The sequence below is a fragment of the Triturus cristatus genome, chromosome 2_1 (genome assembly GCF_964204655.1).
Source record: "Triturus cristatus chromosome 2_1, aTriCri1.1, whole genome shotgun sequence".
NCBI lineage: Eukaryota > Metazoa > Chordata > Amphibia > Caudata > Salamandridae > Triturus > Triturus cristatus.
The window spans coordinates 1,028,443,083-1,028,461,443 of record NC_140581.1 but is presented as its reverse complement, the minus strand read 5'-3'; the positions used below and the strand labels follow the sequence as shown (position 1 = coordinate 1,028,461,443).

The following is an 18,361-nucleotide window of genomic DNA, read 5'->3' as shown; positions in this document are numbered from 1 at the left end:
GCATGGATTGTCTCGGAGCTTGCGGGTGTTGACTGAGCATTACGAGGTACATCGGCCTAGGGGTGGACATGGAGAGACAATTACAACAGCCTTGGAACAGGCCAAGCCGGTCACTATAAGCAGCTACAAGGAGGACTCCAAGCGATAGGGTGAGTGATATGTGTGCAGGCACAGCGAGCAGGAGACAGGGAGGAACAGGCGATGTGCACGCGTGCGAGCGGCATTGAATGAAAGTGGGAAAGTGAAAGCGTGCACATCGCCTGTCCAGGCGCGTGCGTGCATGCCTGTCGGGGCGTGTGCTCATCTCCTGTCCCCCTTCGCTAGCAAAACCGATGACAATAGGTCTCGCCACAGCGTGCAGCGCAAGCGCTGCGTCGCAAGCCGAGACCTAAAAACAGCATTTCCCAAACTTCCCATATCTGATCCAGTCCCACCACACCTCTCTCTCTCTTCCCTGGTACGGAGTCGCCTTTCTCCTTCTTTTCGTTTGTTTCGTATTTCAGTAAGTACAGCTTTAACTAGGAGGAGTCGTTCTCTCCCTCTCCTTTCTGATTTATCATTTTGGGGAAGGTTGGGCTTCTGACGCACGCGGGGTGAATAATTTACTCTGCAGATATAAAGCAATAAATGCACTGCAGTTTAACAGGCAAACTTTCAGGCGCAGCCACCGTTTTTTCGGAGCAAACAAGAACTCATGGAGACCTCTGGAAAAGTAAGCATATAACTAACTTTCAACTGCATAAAGAAAAAATACTTAAAACTAGACGTGGTATGTTTAACTTTATATAAAGAAAACACTTTTAATAATCGAATGAGAGTGCGAGGTTGCTAGAGTCCACTTATGCACGGGTAGAATTCAAAACACAGAACACTGATAGTGATTTTGAGCTTGTTAGTCAGCTGTGTGGTAGAATATCTATCGGCGGTAATCTTAAAACGTCACGGAATGCGATACATACTTAAATAACTTTACATATATTATAGAGCCTTGAATTCAATTCGATCCTTTAGTCCCTGCCACCGACGGATATACTTTTCTAAAACTGTTACATCATTCTGTGAGCGGTTACACGATTGTTGCGAATCTCACCAAAAATGTTACAGTTTTCTGAGAGCGGTTACTCAACTGTGAATTTCACCAAAAAACAGTGGACGGTTTTATGCTGTATCTGTGCGTCCACCTAACCTAAAAGTTGCGTGATGTTTTTTTCTGGTCACGTTTGAGAATCTCTAGAGTTGAGGCTGAACACGGTGAGTTTCCCACATTGCGTGTTAATGGAGCATAAAGTCCCGCAGAGCTTGTCATTGGGGCATACAGGAGGAGTATGCAAAGGCTGTCGAATGCAATTACGTATCATTTCAAATGTACAAATTACACACACCGTTATAACCCCCCCCCCCACACACACACACACACACGCACGCACAGTCGCACACACCTGACTCACACTGATATTTACAGGCGATCTAGGTCACTGGACGTGCTATTGCGTAATAATATGCGAAAAGAAAACAACAGAGAAACCAACATTCGGGAAAAGCTAATGCTCTTGTGAAAGTAAATTACGGTAAACAGGAGCTACCTCGCTGACATAGGTGGTGTTTGCGATTGGTACGGCCTTTTCACATGTGTTTTCTTTTCCCCGGTAAAGCTATGGAATAATAAGGACCTTAGGACCCGACAAAGCCCAGTTCCATCGGCCTCTCTGACTACAGCAACTGAGGGACTCGCCCAACCCCAAGCCCTGCTGTTTCGTTTTCTGAAGCAAACGGAAAATAAACTGGAACTGGCAAACCGTCTACAGACGAGTTCCTAGCGCGGTTCAGGTCTGCACGATGCACTTATGCATTTCTGCAGCAGAGCCCACCTAATCAGTGTAAAGTCGAGGGCCCTAGGCCACATACTTTGGCAATGAGGACACGGTACGACGTATGGTAACTGGAACTGGCCCTGAGCACGCGTGCTGAGACCCTTTTGTTGGCTGGCCCACGTCACTCGCGATTCCTGTGCTGGATGGGTGTGTGAAGATCTGCCCCAGAGGAGGGGCTGGCGAACTAGTCCGTGCTGGGACACTGTGCAGGCGCGGTGCGTCCATTGGGGCGTGGGGGCGTAGCCCCCCCGCCCGCGCCGCGCCCGCAGCTGCAGCTCCCTCCTCTGTGACTGTCCGCAACCGCAGCTCCCGAGTCCTCCCTCTGTGAATGTCAGTCAGCATGACGTCGGACCGTGGGCGGTCCGGTGTCATGTTGACTGACATCATTGTCGGACGCCTTTGGGAAAGGCAGCACAAGTGCGCATGAGTGGGCATGGAGCTTAATTTTTTACTCCGTGCCCAGTCATGCGTACTTGTATTTTTGCTGCCTTGCGCATGCCCATTAGGAGCCCCTCGGTCTCCTAAATGGGCAGGCGGCGGGCGAGGAGTAGGCTGTGCCGTCAGCCAATCAGTGGCGCTGCTGCAGCGCCAGGATTGGCTGAGGGCCGGGTTGCGTCACGGGGACGTGGTGTTCTGGATCGTTTGAAGGGGCAGTTGCAGAGAGGCGCCAACGCGGGCCTGGACATGAAGAAAAGCGAGTAATGTAAGAATTGGCAGCACGAGCGGAGTGTGTTTAAGGAGCCCTCATAGGGAATGAATGATGGCCGAGAACCAGGGAGAGGACGGAGGCAGCCGACAGGTAAGTGAACTTTTTTTTAACCCCCTCCTTCCTCCCTCCCCGTCCCACTACCACCTCCTGACTAGGCAATGCACATTTTGCATTTAAACGGACAATGTATAAATACAAATGGACCAATAAACATCAGTAATTTTTAAAGTATACATATTGGCCCTTGATTTAGTCTTTTTGTTTTTGATCACCTTTAATATGTATATATGTCTTATGAACTACACATCAGAATCTCTAATCTCTGCCCTATGGCTCTCTTGATGTTTGATTTAGTTGTTACCTTTTTGTTTTTGTATCCTATTTAAAGCAAGTTGTGTCACTGTATGTCACACTCGATATTTGTGTGTGTGTGAGAGAGAAACAGTTTGTTTATAAAGTGTGGACAAATCTTCACAGGAGTAGATCATACATAGTGTGTGGATCGCTTTCTAAATTGCATTCATATGGCGCTCACTGGGGAGGTGTGCCTGAAAGAGAGTGTTTACTTTGTGTGTACTCGTCTTAGTTTTTGACTACTTTATAACTATATCTGCGTGTGCTCACCCGGGAGTCGGGGAGAGTTTTTTGACAGATACGTGTGGCTTCATGTGTTTCGCAACAGCCCCCCTTTCGTGCATTCATAAATGAATGCGTGTACAGTGACCGATACTATATGAATGAATGCCTTTTTGTCATACCCCGTCCGTAGAACAAGCCTAGAGGAGGGGCTAGAAGTGCGCAGATTTGCCCCACTGTTTTCGTACTTGCCCTGAAGTGTAAGTGGGCATTTAAATTCTGTCGCCGCACTTGTGACCACTAGTTCGGTGTCATTGCGTGCACTTTGAAATGCCTCGAGGCAGAAGCCTTGCTACGGTGTCTTGTTTACCTGGAGCCGTTGTCGTGTTTTGTCCTTTAAATGTCCGGTTCCTACGCTTTAATTGGCTACAACTCGAAGCAATTATAACGCTGGTTGGTTTCATGCAATGTTTGGAGAAGGACTGCAACGTCCTAAGAGGCGCTCACTTTTTTTTTATTTCTCGGCGTTGGCACCACGTTTGTGTGCTATTTTTATCACTTTATTATTCTATTTGGCTTCTTTGTGAGGCGAACAATACAAACATTATTCACTCATTGAACTGTATCGAGGAATGACTAATATTAAAGTAGGGCTTGCTAAATTCTAATTTTCATTGGCATTGTAAGGGCGGATTTGCTGTCTATGATTTAACCCTGTCCTCATCTCTCCCTCAAAATAGTGGTGAGAATTATAGGGCAAAACTGATGCTCAATCCGGAAATATAGTTGTTTTATTTTTTTCCAATCAGAGAGAGGAAGTTTTCCAAACAGGCCTAGCGCATGTGACATTTACTGACCAATAATGGAGAGGTCCTGGTGTTTACTGTAAACAAAATGGCTGCCAGGGGCAGTTTACAGCCAATGACATCCATGTTTGTATACAGAACCCAGCGGGAACTGCTACCACGCTGCTGGGAGCGTGGTGACACATCCTGCTCAGGAGAGCATTCACCAATAGAAACACGGGGCAGCCATTGATTGTCATTCTGAGAATGCTGCATTGCTTTCATAAACTTGATGGCTATTTTTAGAAATGTGGTATTTGGAATAAAAATGCATTTCCTCTTTTCCATTTCCATTTTCTTTGAATTTGTTAGATGTGATTAGCAGTACAGGTGCACTGTGATGCAGATACCTCATGCTGTACCATGTACCTGTTGGTTTGTAGTTTTTAACATACAAGCCAACATTAGGATAGAGGAAAGGGGGAATAACAGCCAGTGAAAGAATTAATGAGCAAAGGACAGGAGAGCGGGCAGCCAGTGACAGTATTAATAATTGCCCGGCGAAGTGGGCATAACGTTAGTCAGACTCTCTTTGTTAAGTGGGGAAACTGAGATTATAATGTTAATGCATTTTAGTTTCAGCAGGACTTCACCTAAGAACATACCCTCTGCAGTGGGCTCTATGTGTGTTTGCAGCTCTAGTCTCTGTGCTTCTGAAATTTGCTTGAAAATGCACCCTTTACCCACTTTTTTTTCAAAATTTTCTCGGGGGGAAAAACCCCCCCGAACCCCCTCTAAGGTGGTCGAGCTCGCTCGCTGCGCTCGCTCGCCACGGTGCACTCCGACAGAAAGTTTACGCCCCACCACTTTCAAATGTCACCATCCGCCACTGACACTGTGTCCAGCAGGACAGTACAGTTAGAGCCATGCCTTCCAGTCATTTGACTTTCTGGCGCATGAAGTACTTTCATTCCGATGTCAGCAACAAAGTTCCTATTCAAGCAGTTCGCTTCTCTCAATGCCTCACGACTTTCCTCTGCTCTTAATGCTTGTATCTCATGATGGACTCACGTCGCTGTTTTTGTCCTGTTGTATTTCGAATTCGTTCTTACCCTACACACCCTGGTTGCAGTGCGTCCTCGCGCTGTGGGAGATATGCCGCAACGGAAAGGTGCGTCTATGAAAGAGGCCGAGCCGATAAACTCAAAGGCAACGCAACTGCACTTCTTTCGCTACGTGAACATAAGCAGGCAGCAGTCTGACTCGACCCGTGCCTTTGAAGTGAATATTTTTTTTGGGGGAATAATAACCCTGCCGCTTAGACCGCTATGCCATTCTCCTTTCCCCACTGGTAGTGGTTAGGTTGTTTGTGTCCAAGGTGTAGACACACTCACCGTAACACGTGTTTGAAGAGTTTACGCCGGGAAAACAAAAAGGGGGGGGGGCTCAGTACCATAGTACGACAATACCGCCAACTGAGCCCGGACACTAGCGACCGCACCCCCGACACAGTTAATGAGAATGCGCAATTTGGAGCGCTGGACCCGACACAGTTAATGAGAATTCGCAATTTGGAGCGCTGGACCCGACACAGTTAATGAGAATGCGCAATTTGGAGCAAATTTGGGAAAATTTGTTCTCGAGTTTGCTCCGAGACCGGGGATCGATCCAGGACCTTTAAGGTCTTTAGGCCAACGCTCTTCCTACTGAGCTATTTCTGCCCCATCGGCCCGGGCGCAAGCCACCGCACTCCCGGCCCAGTTTAAGAGAAAAGCCCACTTGCATGCGTGGGGCAGGTCGATGCTTACACCCGAAACCTAAAATCGGAAGCCGGTGCATATTTAACTAATGCCTACCCGACCCGAAGTAATTCGTGCCACACCGCGTGAGTTCAACAATTCAAATCTGTTCTTCCCGCCTAAGCTGATGCTCGCAACCCGGTCTCACAGGCCGAACGCGAGTGCTCCGCTAAATAGCCACACTCCCAGACGGTGGGAAAAAACCGCGCGCTCTTTGGGCCCAAAAACCCCACCTCCCCAACAACCCCCATCTTGCTTCCCCTCCGCCCGTGGCGAACCTCGCCACAGGGCCCCGTCAACCTGGTCATGCCCAGGGACAGGGCCGGGGCGGAGTGGGTGCTGCAAGACTTACCAGCACAAGAAGCGTGGAGGCGACGAGGATCGAGAGCCGTAGGGCCGGAGGCGCACGAGGACGGCGCGGACGACGGACCGATGCGAGGTAAGGAAAAGGCGAGGTGGGCGACAAAAGAGGTCGCCAGTGAGGGTGGGGGAAGGCTAAATAGCCTCCCCCTCACACCTGGGCCCGGAAGTGACGCGCATTGCGCGTCACTTCCGGCCCTGACACGGAGGGGGGCACCAGTCTGTGTCCCTGCCCCCCCCCCCGAAGGAGGGAGTGGGGAGGGGTGACCGGGGCCCCGGGGCCACTAAGGCGCCGACCGCCGAGTGGCCCCCTGCGGGGGCCGCGGTCAGCGGCATTTCTGCAGCAGAGCCCACCTAATCAGTGTAAAGTCGAGGGCCCTAGGCCACATACTTTGGCAATGAGGACACGGTACGACGTATGGTAACTGGAACTGGCCCTGAGCACGCGTGCTCAGACCCTTTTGTTGGCTGGCCCACGTCACTCGCGATTCCTGTGCTGGATGGGTGTGTGAAGATCTGCCCCAGAGGAGGGGCTGGCGAACTAGTCCGTGCTGGGACACTGTGTCCAGCAGGACAGTACAGTTAGAGCCATGCCTTCCAGTCATTTGACTTTCTGGCGCATGAAGTACTTTCATTCCGATGTCAGCAACAAAGTTCCTATTCAAGCAGTTCGCTTCTCTCAATGCCTCACGACTTTCCTCTGCTCTTAATGCTTGTATCTCATGATGGACTCACGTCGCTGTTTTTGTCCTGTTGTATTTCGAATTCGTTCTTACCCTACACACCCTGGTTGCAGTGCGTCCTCGCGCTGTGGGAGATATGCCGCAACGGAAAGGTGCGTCTATGAAAGAGGCCGAGCCGATAAACTCAAAGGCAACGCAACTGCACTTCTTTCGCTACGTGAACATAAGCAGGCAGCAGTCTGACTCGACCCGTGCCTTTGAAGTGAATATTTTTTTTGGGGGAATAATAACCCTGCCGCTTAGACCGCTATGCCATTCTCCTTTCCCCACTGGTAGTGGTTAGGTTGTTTGTGTCCAAGGTGTAGACACACTCACCGTAACACGTGTTTGAAGAGTTTACGCCGGGAAAACAAAAAGGGGGGGGGGGCTCAGTACCATAGTACGACAATACCGCCAACTGAGCCCGGACACTAGCGACCGCACCCCCGACACAGTTAATGAGAATGCGCAATTTGGAGCGCTGGACCCGACACAGTTAATGAGAATTCGCAATTTGGAGCGCTGGACCCGACACAGTTAATGAGAATGCGCAATTTGGAGCAAATTTGGGAAAATTTGTTCTCGAGTTTGCTCCGAGACCGGGGATCGATCCAGGACCTTTAAGGTCTTTAGGCCAACGCTCTTCCTACTGAGCTATTTCTGCCCCATCGGCCCGGGCGCAAGCCACCGCACTCCCGGCCCAGTTTAAGAGAAAAGCCCACTTGCATGCGTGGGGCAGGTCGATGCTTACACCCGAAACCTAAAATCGGAAGCCGGTGCATATTTAACTAATGCCTACCCGACCCGAAGTAATTCGTGCCACACCGCGTGAGTTCAACAATTCAAATCTGTTCTTCCCGCCTAAGCTGATGCTCGCAACCCGGTCTCACAGGCCGAACGCGAGTGCTCCGCTAAATAGCCACACTCCCAGACGGTGGGAAAAAACCGCGCGCTCTTTGGGCCCAAAAACCCCACCTCCCCAACAACCCCCATCTTGCTTCCCCTCCGCCCGTGGCGAACCTCGCCACAGGGCCCCGTCAACCTGGTCATGCCCAGGGACAGGGCCGGGGCGGAGTGGGTGCTGCAAGACTTACCAGCACAAGAAGCGTGGAGGCGACGAGGATCGAGAGCCGTAGGGCCGGAGGCGCACGAGGACGGCGCGGACGACGGACCGATGCGAGGTAAGGAAAAGGCGAGGTGGGCGACAAAAGAGGTCGCCAGTGAGGGTGGGGGAAGGCTAAATAGCCTCCCCCTCACACCTGGGCCCGGAAGTGACGCGCATTGCGCGTCACTTCCGGCCCTGACACGGAGGGGGGCACCAGTCTGTGTCCCTGCCCCCCCCCCCGAAGGAGGGAGTGGGGAGGGGTGACCGGGGCCCCGGGGCCACTAAGGCGCCGACCGCCGAGTGGCCCCCTGCGGGGGCCGCGGTCAGCGGCATTTCTGCAGCAGAGCCCACCTAATCAGTGTAAAGTCGAGGGCCCTAGGCCACATACTTTGGCAATGAGGACACGGTACGACGTATGGTAACTGGAACTGGCCCTGAGCACGCGTGCTCAGACCCTTTTGTTGGCTGGCCCACGTCACTCGCGATTCCTGTGCTGGATGGGTGTGTGAAGATCTGCCCCAGAGGAGGGGCTGGCGAACTAGTCCGTGCTGGGACACTGTGTCCAGCAGGACAGTACAGTTAGAGCCATGCCTTCCAGTCATTTGACTTTCTGGCGCATGAAGTACTTTCATTCCGATGTCAGCAACAAAGTTCCTATTCAAGCAGTTCGCTTCTCTCAATGCCTCACGACTTTCCTCTGCTCTTAATGCTTGTATCTCATGATGGACTCACGTCGCTGTTTTTGTCCTGTTGTATTTCGAATTCGTTCTTACCCTACACACCCTGGTTGCAGTGCGTCCTCGCGCTGTGGGAGATATGCCGCAACGGAAAGGTGCGTCTATGAAAGAGGCCGAGCCGATAAACTCAAAGGCAACGCAACTGCACTTCTTTCGCTACGTGAACATAAGCAGGCAGCAGTCTGACTCGACCCGTACCTTTGAAGTGAATATTTTTTTTTTGGGAATAATAACCCTGCCGCTTAGACCGCTATGCCATTCTCCTTTCCCCACTGGTAGTGGTTAGGTTGTTTGTGTCCAAGGTGTAGACACACTCACCGTAACACGTGTTTGAAGAGTTTACGCCGGGAAAACAAAAAGGGGGGGGGGGCTCAGTACCATAGTACGACAATACCGCCAACTGAGCCCGGACACTAGCGACCGCACCCCCGACACAGTTAATGAGAATGCGCAATTTGGAGCGCTGGACCCGACACAGTTAATGAGAATTCGCAATTTGGAGCGCTGGACCCGACACAGTTAATGAGAATGCGCAATTTGGAGCAAATTTGGGAAAATTTGTTCTCGAGTTTGCTCCGAGACCGGGGATCGATCCAGGACCTTTAAGGTCTTTAGGCCAACGCTCTTCCTACTGAGCTATTTCTGCCCCATCGGCCCGGGCGCAAGCCACCGCACTCCCGGCCCAGTTTAAGAGAAAAGCCCACTTGCATGCGTGGGGCAGGTCGATGCTTACACCCGAAACCTAAAATCGGAAGCCGGTGCATATTTAACTAATGCCTACCCGACCCGAAGTAATTCGTGCCACACCGCGTGAGTTCAACAATTCAAATCTGTTCTTCCCGCCTAAGCTGATGCTCGCAACCCGGTCTCACAGGCCGAACGCGAGTGCTCCGCTAAATAGCCACACTCCCAGACGGTGGGAAAAAACCGCGCGCTCTTTGGGCCCAAAAACCCCACCTCCCCAACAACCCCCATCTTGCTTCCCCTCCGCCCGTGGCGAACCTCGCCACAGGGCCCCGTCAACCTGGTCATGCCCAGGGACAGGGCCGGGGCGGAGTGGGTGCTGCAAGACTTACCAGCACAAGAAGCGTGGAGGCGACGAGGATCGAGAGCCGTAGGGCCGGAGGCGCACGAGGACGGCGCGGACGACGGACCGATGCGAGGTAAGGAAAAGGCGAGGTGGGCGACAAAAGAGGTCGCCAGTGAGGGTGGGGGAAGGCTAAATAGCCTCCCCCTCACACCTGGGCCCGGAAGTGACGCGCATTGCGCGTCACTTCCGGCCCTGACACGGAGGGGGGCACCAGTCTGTGTCCCTGCCCCCCCCCCGAAGGAGGGAGTGGGGAGGGGTGACCGGGGCCCCGGGGCCACTAAGGCGCCGACCGCCGAGTGGCCCCCTGCGGGGGCCGCGGTCAGCGGCATTTCTGCAGCAGAGCCCACCTAATCAGTGTAAAGTCGAGGGCCCTAGGCCACATACTTTGGCAGTGAGGACACGGTATGACGTATGGTAACTGGAACTGGCCCTGAGCACGCGTGCTCAGACCCTTTTGTTGGCTGGCCCACGTCACTCGCGATTCCTGTGCTGGATGGGTGTGTGAAGATCTGCCCCAGAGGAGGGGCTGGCGAACTAGTCCGTGCTGGGACACTGTGTCCAGCAGGACAGTACAGTTAGAGCCATGCCTTCCAGTCATTTGACTTTCTGGCGCATGAAGTACTTTCATTCCGATGTCAGCAACAAAGTTCCTATTCAAGCAGTTCGCTTCTCTCAATGCCTCACGACTTTCCTCTGCTCTTAATGCTTGTATCTCATGATGGACTCACGTCGCTGTTTTTGTCCTGTTGTATTTCGAATTCGTTCTTACCCTACACACCCTGGTTGCAGTGCGTCCTCGCGCTGTGGGAGATATGCCGCAACGGAAAGGTGCGTCTATGAAAGAGGCCGAGCCGATAAACTCAAAGGCAACGCAACTGCACTTCTTTCGCTACGTGAACATAAGCAGGCAGCAGTCTGACTCGACCCGTGCCTTTGAAGTGAATATTTTTTTTGGGGGAATAATAACCCTGCCGCTTAGACCGCTATGCCATTCTCCTTTCCCCACTGGTAGTGGTTAGGTTGTTTGTGTCCAAGGTGTAGACACACTCACCGTAACACGTGTTTGAAGAGTTTACGCCGGGAAAACAAAAAGGGGGGGGGGGCTCAGTACCATAGTACGACAATACCGCCAACTGAGCCCGGACACTAGCGACCGCACCCCCGACACAGTTAATGAGAATGCGCAATTTGGAGCGCTGGACCCGACACAGTTAATGAGAATTCGCAATTTGGAGCGCTGGACCCGACACAGTTAATGAGAATGCGCAATTTGGAGCAAATTTGGGAAAATTTGTTCTCGAGTTTGCTCCGAGACCGGGGATCGATCCAGGACCTTTAAGGTCTTTAGGCCAACGCTCTTCCTACTGAGCTATTTCTGCCCCATCGGACCGGGCGCAAGCCACCGCACTCCCGGCCCAGTTTAAGAGAAAAGCCCACTTGCATGCGTGGGGCAGGTCGATGCTTACACCCGAAACCTAAAATCGGAAGCCGGTGCATATTTAACTAATGCCTACCCGACCCGAAGTAATTCGTGCCACACCGCGTGAGTTCAACAATTCAAATCTGTTCTTCCCGCCTAAGCTGATGCTCGCAACCCGGTCTCACAGGCCGAACGCGAGTGCTCCGCTAAATAGCCACACTCCCAGACGGTGGGAAAAAACCGCGCGCTCTTTGGGCCCAAAAACCCCACCTCCCCAACAACCCCCATCTTGCTTCCCCTCCGCCCGTGGCGAACCTCGCCACAGGGCCCCGTCAACCTGGTCATGCCCAGGGACAGGGCCGGGGCGGAGTGGGTGCTGCAAGACTTACCAGCACAAGAAGCGTGGAGGCGACGAGGATCGAGAGCCGTAGGGCCGGAGGCGCACGAGGACGGCGCGGACGACGGACCGATGCGAGGTAAGGAAAAGGCGAGGTGGGCGACAAAAGAGGTCGCCAGTGAGGGTGGGGGAAGGCTAAATAGCCTCCCCCTCACACCTGGGCCCGGAAGTGACGCGCATTGCGCGTCACTTCCGGCCCTGACACGGAGGGGGGCACCAGTCTGTGTCCCTGCCCCCCCCCCCCGAAGGAGGGAGTGGGGAGGGGTGACCGGGGCCCCGGGGCCACTAAGGCGCCGACCGCCGAGTGGCCCCCTGCGGGGGCCGCGGTCAGCGGCATTTCTGCAGCAGAGCCCACCTAATCAGTGTAAAGTCGAGGGCCCTAGGCCACATACTTTGGCAATGAGGACACGGTACGACGTATGGTAACTGGAACTGGCCCTGAGCACGCGTGCTCAGACCCTTTTGTTGGCTGGCCCACGTCACTCGCGATTCCTGTGCTGGATGGGTGTGTGAAGATCTGCCCCAGAGGAGGGGCTGGCGAACTAGTCCGTGCTGGGACACTGTGTCCAGCAGGACAGTACAGTTAGAGCCATGCCTTCCAGTCATTTGACTTTCTGGCGCATGAAGTACTTTCATTCCGATGTCAGCAACAAAGTTCCTATTCAAGCAGTTCGCTTCTCTCAATGCCTCACGACTTTCCTCTGCTCTTAATGCTTGTATCTCATGATGGACTCACGTCGCTGTTTTTGTCCTGTTGTATTTCGAATTCGTTCTTACCCTACACACCCTGGTTGCAGTGCGTCCTCGCGCTGTGGGAGATATGCCGCAACGGAAAGGTGCGTCTATGAAAGAGGCCGAGCCGATAAACTCAAAGGCAACGCAACTGCACTTCTTTCGCTACGTGAACATAAGCAGGCAGCAGTCTGACTCGACCCGTACCTTTGAAGTGAATATTTTTTTTTTGGGAATAATAACCCTGCCGCTTAGACCGCTATGCCATTCTCCTTTCCCCACTGGTAGTGGTTAGGTTGTTTGTGTCCAAGGTGTAGACACACTCACCGTAACACGTGTTTGAAGAGTTTACGCCGGGAAAACAAAAAGGGGGGGGGCTCAGTACCATAGTACGACAATACCGCCAACTGAGCCCGGACACTAGCGACCGCACCCCCGACACAGTTAATGAGAATGCGCAATTTGGAGCGCTGGACCCGACACAGTTAATGAGAATTCGCAATTTGGAGCGCTGGACCCGACACAGTTAATGAGAATGCGCAATTTGGAGCAAATTTGGGAAAATTTGTTCTCGAGTTTGCTCCGAGACCGGGGATCGATCCAGGACCTTTAAGGTCTTTAGGCCAACGCTCTTCCTACTGAGCTATTTCTGCCCCATCGGCCCGGGCGCAAGCCACCGCACTCCCGGCCCAGTTTAAGAGAAAAGCCCACTTGCATGCGTGGGGCAGGTCGATGCTTACACCCGAAACCTAAAATCGGAAGCCGGTGCATATTTAACTAATGCCTACCCGACCCGAAGTAATTCGTGCCACACCGCGTGAGTTCAACAATTCAAATCTGTTCTTCCCGCCTAAGCTGATGCTCGCAACCCGGTCTCACAGGCCGAACGCGAGTGCTCCGCTAAATAGCCACACTCCCAGACGGTGGGAAAAAACCGCGCGCTCTTTGGGCCCAAAAACCCCACCTCCCCAACAACCCCCATCTTGCTTCCCCTCCGCCCGTGGCGAGCCTCGCCACAGGGCCCCGTCAACCTGGTCATGCCCAGGGACAGGGCCGGGGCGGAGTGGGTGCTGCAAGACTTACCAGCACAAGAAGCGTGGAGGCGACGAGGATCGAGAGCCGTAGGGCCGGAGGCGCACGAGGACGGCGCGGACGACGGACCGATGCGAGGTAAGGAAAAGGCGAGGTGGGCGACAAAAGAGGTCGCCAGTGAGGGTGGGGGAAGGCTAAATAGCCTCCCCCTCACACCTGGGCCCGGAAGTGACGCGCATTGCGCGTCACTTCCGGCCCTGACACGGAGGGGGGCACCAGTCTGTGTCCCTGCCCCCCCCCCCGAAGGAGGGAGTGGGGAGGGGTGACCGGGGCCCCGGGGCCACTAAGGCGCCGACCGCCGAGTGGCCCCCTGCGGGGGCCGCGGTCAGCGGCATTTCTGCAGCAGAGCCCACCTAATCAGTGTAAAGTCGAGGGCCCTAGGCCACATACTTTGGCAATGAGGACACGGTACGACGTATGGTAACTGGAACTGGCCCTGAGCACGCGTGCTCAGACCCTTTTGTTGGCTGGCTCACGTCACTCGCGATTCCTGTGCTGGATGGGTGTGTGAAGATCTGCCCCAGAGGAGGGGCTGGCGAGCTAGTCCGTGCTGGGACACTGTGTCCAGCAGGACAGTACAGTTAGAGCCATGCCTTCCAGTCATTTGACTTTCTGGCGCATGAAGTACTTTCATTCCGATGTCAGCAACAACGTTCCTATTCAAGCAGTTCGCTTCTCTCAATGCCTCACGACTTTCCTCTGCTCTTAATGCTTGTATCTCATGATGGACTCACGTCGCTGTTTTTGTCCTGTTGTATTTCGAATTCGTTCTTACCCTACACACCCTGGTTATTAGAGGAGTAGACAGTGTATTCATAAGGACTTTGAGGGCCCCAGACACGTCATATTTTCGAGCCCCTGTATGGAATACATTGAAATGTAATTACCCATTCCCTGCTCATTCAAGCCTGTACGACGCCAAACACTCCTAATTATGTGTCAAACTTTAACGGGGTCACAAAAAAAATAATGAAATGTCTTACCTGGGACCAGGGCTTTCAGTGGGCCGGGGCTCACCGGTGCTGAGCACCGGCAGTGTTTTAAAGATGGCCTCGAGACGGCCGGGTCTCACCGGTGCTCAGCACCGGCGGTAAACAGGGCCTCGAAACGTCAGGGTCTCTATCGGGCTCTGTTTTGGGTTCTGGCTCAAGAGGTCCATTTTTTCCTGGACTGCAGTGACAGCAGGCACATCGGTGTTCGCGTGTTCACAATGCTTACTTCTCACCAGTGGAGACGTTACGGCATGCCAGGCCAGGTGAGCGTTGTAGGGGAAGGGAAATCCTTTAAAGAGAGTCATTTTCTCTCTGGATTTCCCTTCTCTTTTTGAATCTCAGGAGCAGCAACATTGTCGTGGTGCCACCAGGGCTGCAAGTCGAAGCTTTTTCAATATTATATACAACAAGCCATAGTTGCTGCTTTTTTATCTTATGCAACTAACGACTATTGACAAAGCCAATAGTCTCGACTTGTAGGTATGATGTTACATGTTGTATCATATATCTGTATGCAAATACAGAAACAGCAAAATACAAGTCCGGCGGCACAATATGCTAAGCACAGATTTCTAGCTTACATGATTTTAAACCACGCCCTTTACTCTATTGGCCACGCCCTTTTGAGGGACCCCCCAGTTTTTTCATCCCACTTAAAGCCCTGCCTAGGACATTAGGTAGAAAGATAGACAACTAGTGGTAGTTAAGGACGGAGAGACGTTCAGCTAGAGAAATAGAATAGACAGAGGTCAGCTAGACAAAAAGTTCACTTTCCAACGGGGGCCCTGGGCAATAGCCCACTTTGCTCCTTCCTTAACACGTCTCGGTGTAGGGTCCTTTTCCTGCCTGGAATGTAAGGCCCTGATAAGTTGGTCAGAATTTTCCTACCTCTACGGATACAAGCCAACATTTGCAAAGCAGAAGGGGAGATAAAAAAAAAAAAAAATCAAGGGGGATGTTTTTTTCCCTGTTGATTTGTATTGAAATGGGGACCATTTTAGGCAGGAGAAAGCTCCATTAAAGCCTTTTGAGAGCTAAATTACAGCCACTTAAAACAAGAAAATCGTGATCCTCCTGTCTGATTCAGGTCTAATGATGTGTATGTCTTGTATACACCCCTTTCTGCAAGGGGATTAGAATTGGTGTTTTGCCACTTCCAGTAACTAACAGGTGCGTCAAAAATCTCACCCTTTGTTAAATTTTGTGAGGTCAAACCTGCCAGAATTTAACAGGAGGAAAGTGTACAGTGTCTATCGTATCATTCATTTTGGTTTGGTAAGCACTACAATCCCTATGATACTCCCCAAAAACCCTTAATGGTGCACCTGAAAAATAATGTGTCACTGTTAAACATGCGCGAGAAATAGCACCTTCATTTCAACAAACTTGGAATCAGGTTCATAAGTGTATCCAGAGACAGGGTCTGTTGCTAAACATGTGGGGCCAAGGAACGAGAACGTGCTGTAGGCAGTGGATGGGCTCTGTCTTATGTGCTGTGATTGACAGCATGTAGGTGTTCAGGTGGTTGAGAACCTACAGTAGCTCGGCGTGCCTGAAGTGAATGTGTTCTAGGAGATTCTCTGGGTGAGAAAAGGGCTAATACCTATGGTAGGCCTAAGAGGATGCATTTTACCTGCGTCTCACAAACATGGGGGCATGATGATACTCCTGAAAGCTCTGCCTATGTTTCTAGGTGTTTCCAGTGGAGAAGGGACAAGCCCGCCGTGGGCTCAAGAGTTGGAAACATTAGCATTATGCTAGTCCAGTTCCACCGGCCGACAGATTCCTCAGAAACAATCTGATATGAGGTAAAGGAGTGTAGCTTCTTTGGTAGGTGTTTGTGGTTTGATACCCCCAAATTAAATGCATTCTTGGCTTGGTAGTTGGGTTTGGGGGCCCTGAGTCAGATTTGCTAAGTTTGTGTTGGGTTTTCTCCTCGTGTGCCAGGAATAAAAGACAAAACAGTGAGCTTTTATGTAAAACAAGAGTGATACACCTGGTGGCTGAATTTCAAAAAGTGAAACCATATAACCTGGAGTCAATAGCAGCTTCCCTGCTTCTCCAAACTATGAGATACTAAGCAAATATTTTATTTCAGAGTGTTTTATATGACAATAGTCATGAGTTTTCAGGGAGAACTACAAGACCCAGGTCTATATCTGGATAATTTGTTCTCATCTTTCTCATTTCACTGAGTGTTTAATCAGCATTAGGGTACTCAGGGCAGGGGTACACATCTTTAACCATGGAGAGGACTTTTCCAATGTTGTGCTCTGCCTCTCAGCCCTTCAATCATTCTTCCTATAGGGGATCTCATCTCAAGTCAGGATTGTCTCGCTCCAGATGAAATCAGACATTTTCACCTTCCCACTGTTGGGTAAAAGACAGTACCTGAGCCTGGGAAAGCAGATGTGCTTCAGATTGGAGCTCCTCACCACCCGGACTACAATGCACTAGAAACTACTGACATCATCCAACAGGGTCACTCTAGGGTAGACAGACAACCATTGAGACACATGTCCGCGTTGTCACTAACAGAGACTCAGGCCGCGCCTAGAGCAGCCATAGTTAGCCTGCAGGCCCCCTAGCTTGCTTCACACTGATATGAAAAATGGTCTCCAAACACACTCACACTCAAACCTGGCCCTACACGTCTGTGGCAGAGCTAGCCAGTAACCCATCAACATTATTATCTCGGTTTAGTTAGTGAGTAGACTTCTGTGAGTCCCTCAGTGTTGGGAATTGTGCATAACAAAGGCTTGAGTATGGCACTCTGCCATGTAATGGAATACAGTAGTCTCAAGTATGGTTATGTTTTGGACTGGGTGCAACTACATTACGTGTGCCTGGGGTACACTTCATTACACGTGCCTGGAGGACAAGATGATCACGCACCATGAATATATATGCTCTTACCCATGCAGGTGCAAATTTACAAGCTTGGACACCACACAGAAGTGAGAAACTACTATTCTGTCTTCCAAGTGACCGCGGACGTGGCATGAATTTTAACACGTTACAACAAACAAATGATGGACGGAATGCTGACAATGCAGACATTCTCCCCCAGTCAAGAGATCTGGGTTAAATCCATCGTTCTTTTGCCCACTACGCCACACCAGTTCAGACATGGCCATATGCAAATCAGTCTTGACACTGTGCCTCATGGGAACAGTCCAGCCCGAACTGCCAAGCCATGTCTTCCCTGGACCGGAATCAAGCATCCTAGGACCGGTTTCTGGCTATCAGCCGTCATCAGCCAGGATAGCTTGACTCCAGTGGCGTAGTGAGCACGGGACCCACGTCTGGGCATACCCATCCCACTTAGGGCGAAAAGCGTTACATCAAACAAATGATGGACGGAATGCTGACAATGCAGACATTCTCCCCCAGTCAAGAGATCTGGGTTAAATCCATCGTTCTTTTGCCCACTACGCCACACCAGTTCAGACATGGCCATATGCAAATCAGTCTTGACCCTGTGCCTCATGGGAACAGTCCAGCCCGAACTGCCAAGCCATGTCTTCCCTGGACCGGAATCAAGCATCCTAGGACCGGTTTCTGGCTATCAGCCGTCATCAGCCAGGATAGCTTGACTCCAGTGGCGTAGTGAGCACGGGACCCACGTCTGGGCATACCCATCCCACTTAGGGCGAAAAGCGTTACATCAAACAAATGATGGACGGAATGCTGACAATGCAGACATTCTCCCCCAGTCAAGAGATCTGGGTTAAATCCATCGTTCTTTTGCCCACTACGCCACACCAGTTCAGACATGGCCATATGCAAATCAGTCTTGACACTGTGCCTCATGGGAACAGTCCAGCCCGAACTGCCAAGCCATGTCTTCCCTGGACCGGAATCAAGCATCCTAGGACCGGTTTCTGGCTATCAGCCGTCATCAGCCAGGATAGCTTGACTCCAGTGACGTAGTGAGCACGGGACCTACGTCTCGGCATACCCATCCCACTTAG

General features: G+C 51.8%; 1 protein-coding gene across 1 annotated transcript in view; it reads left to right on the top strand.

Annotated features, from left to right (window-relative positions):
* Positions 1–571: 571 nt before the first annotated feature.
* The window catches only part of LOC146866265 (alcohol dehydrogenase 1-like), a 204,219-nt gene continuing 186,429 nt past the window's right edge, over positions 572–18,361 (top strand). The window contains exon 1 of the mRNA XM_085635153.1: positions 572–712. Within this exon, the coding sequence (XP_085491279.1) occupies positions 695–712 (18 nt within the window). The 5' untranslated portion in view covers positions 572–694. The remainder of the gene's footprint in view (positions 713–18,361) is intronic.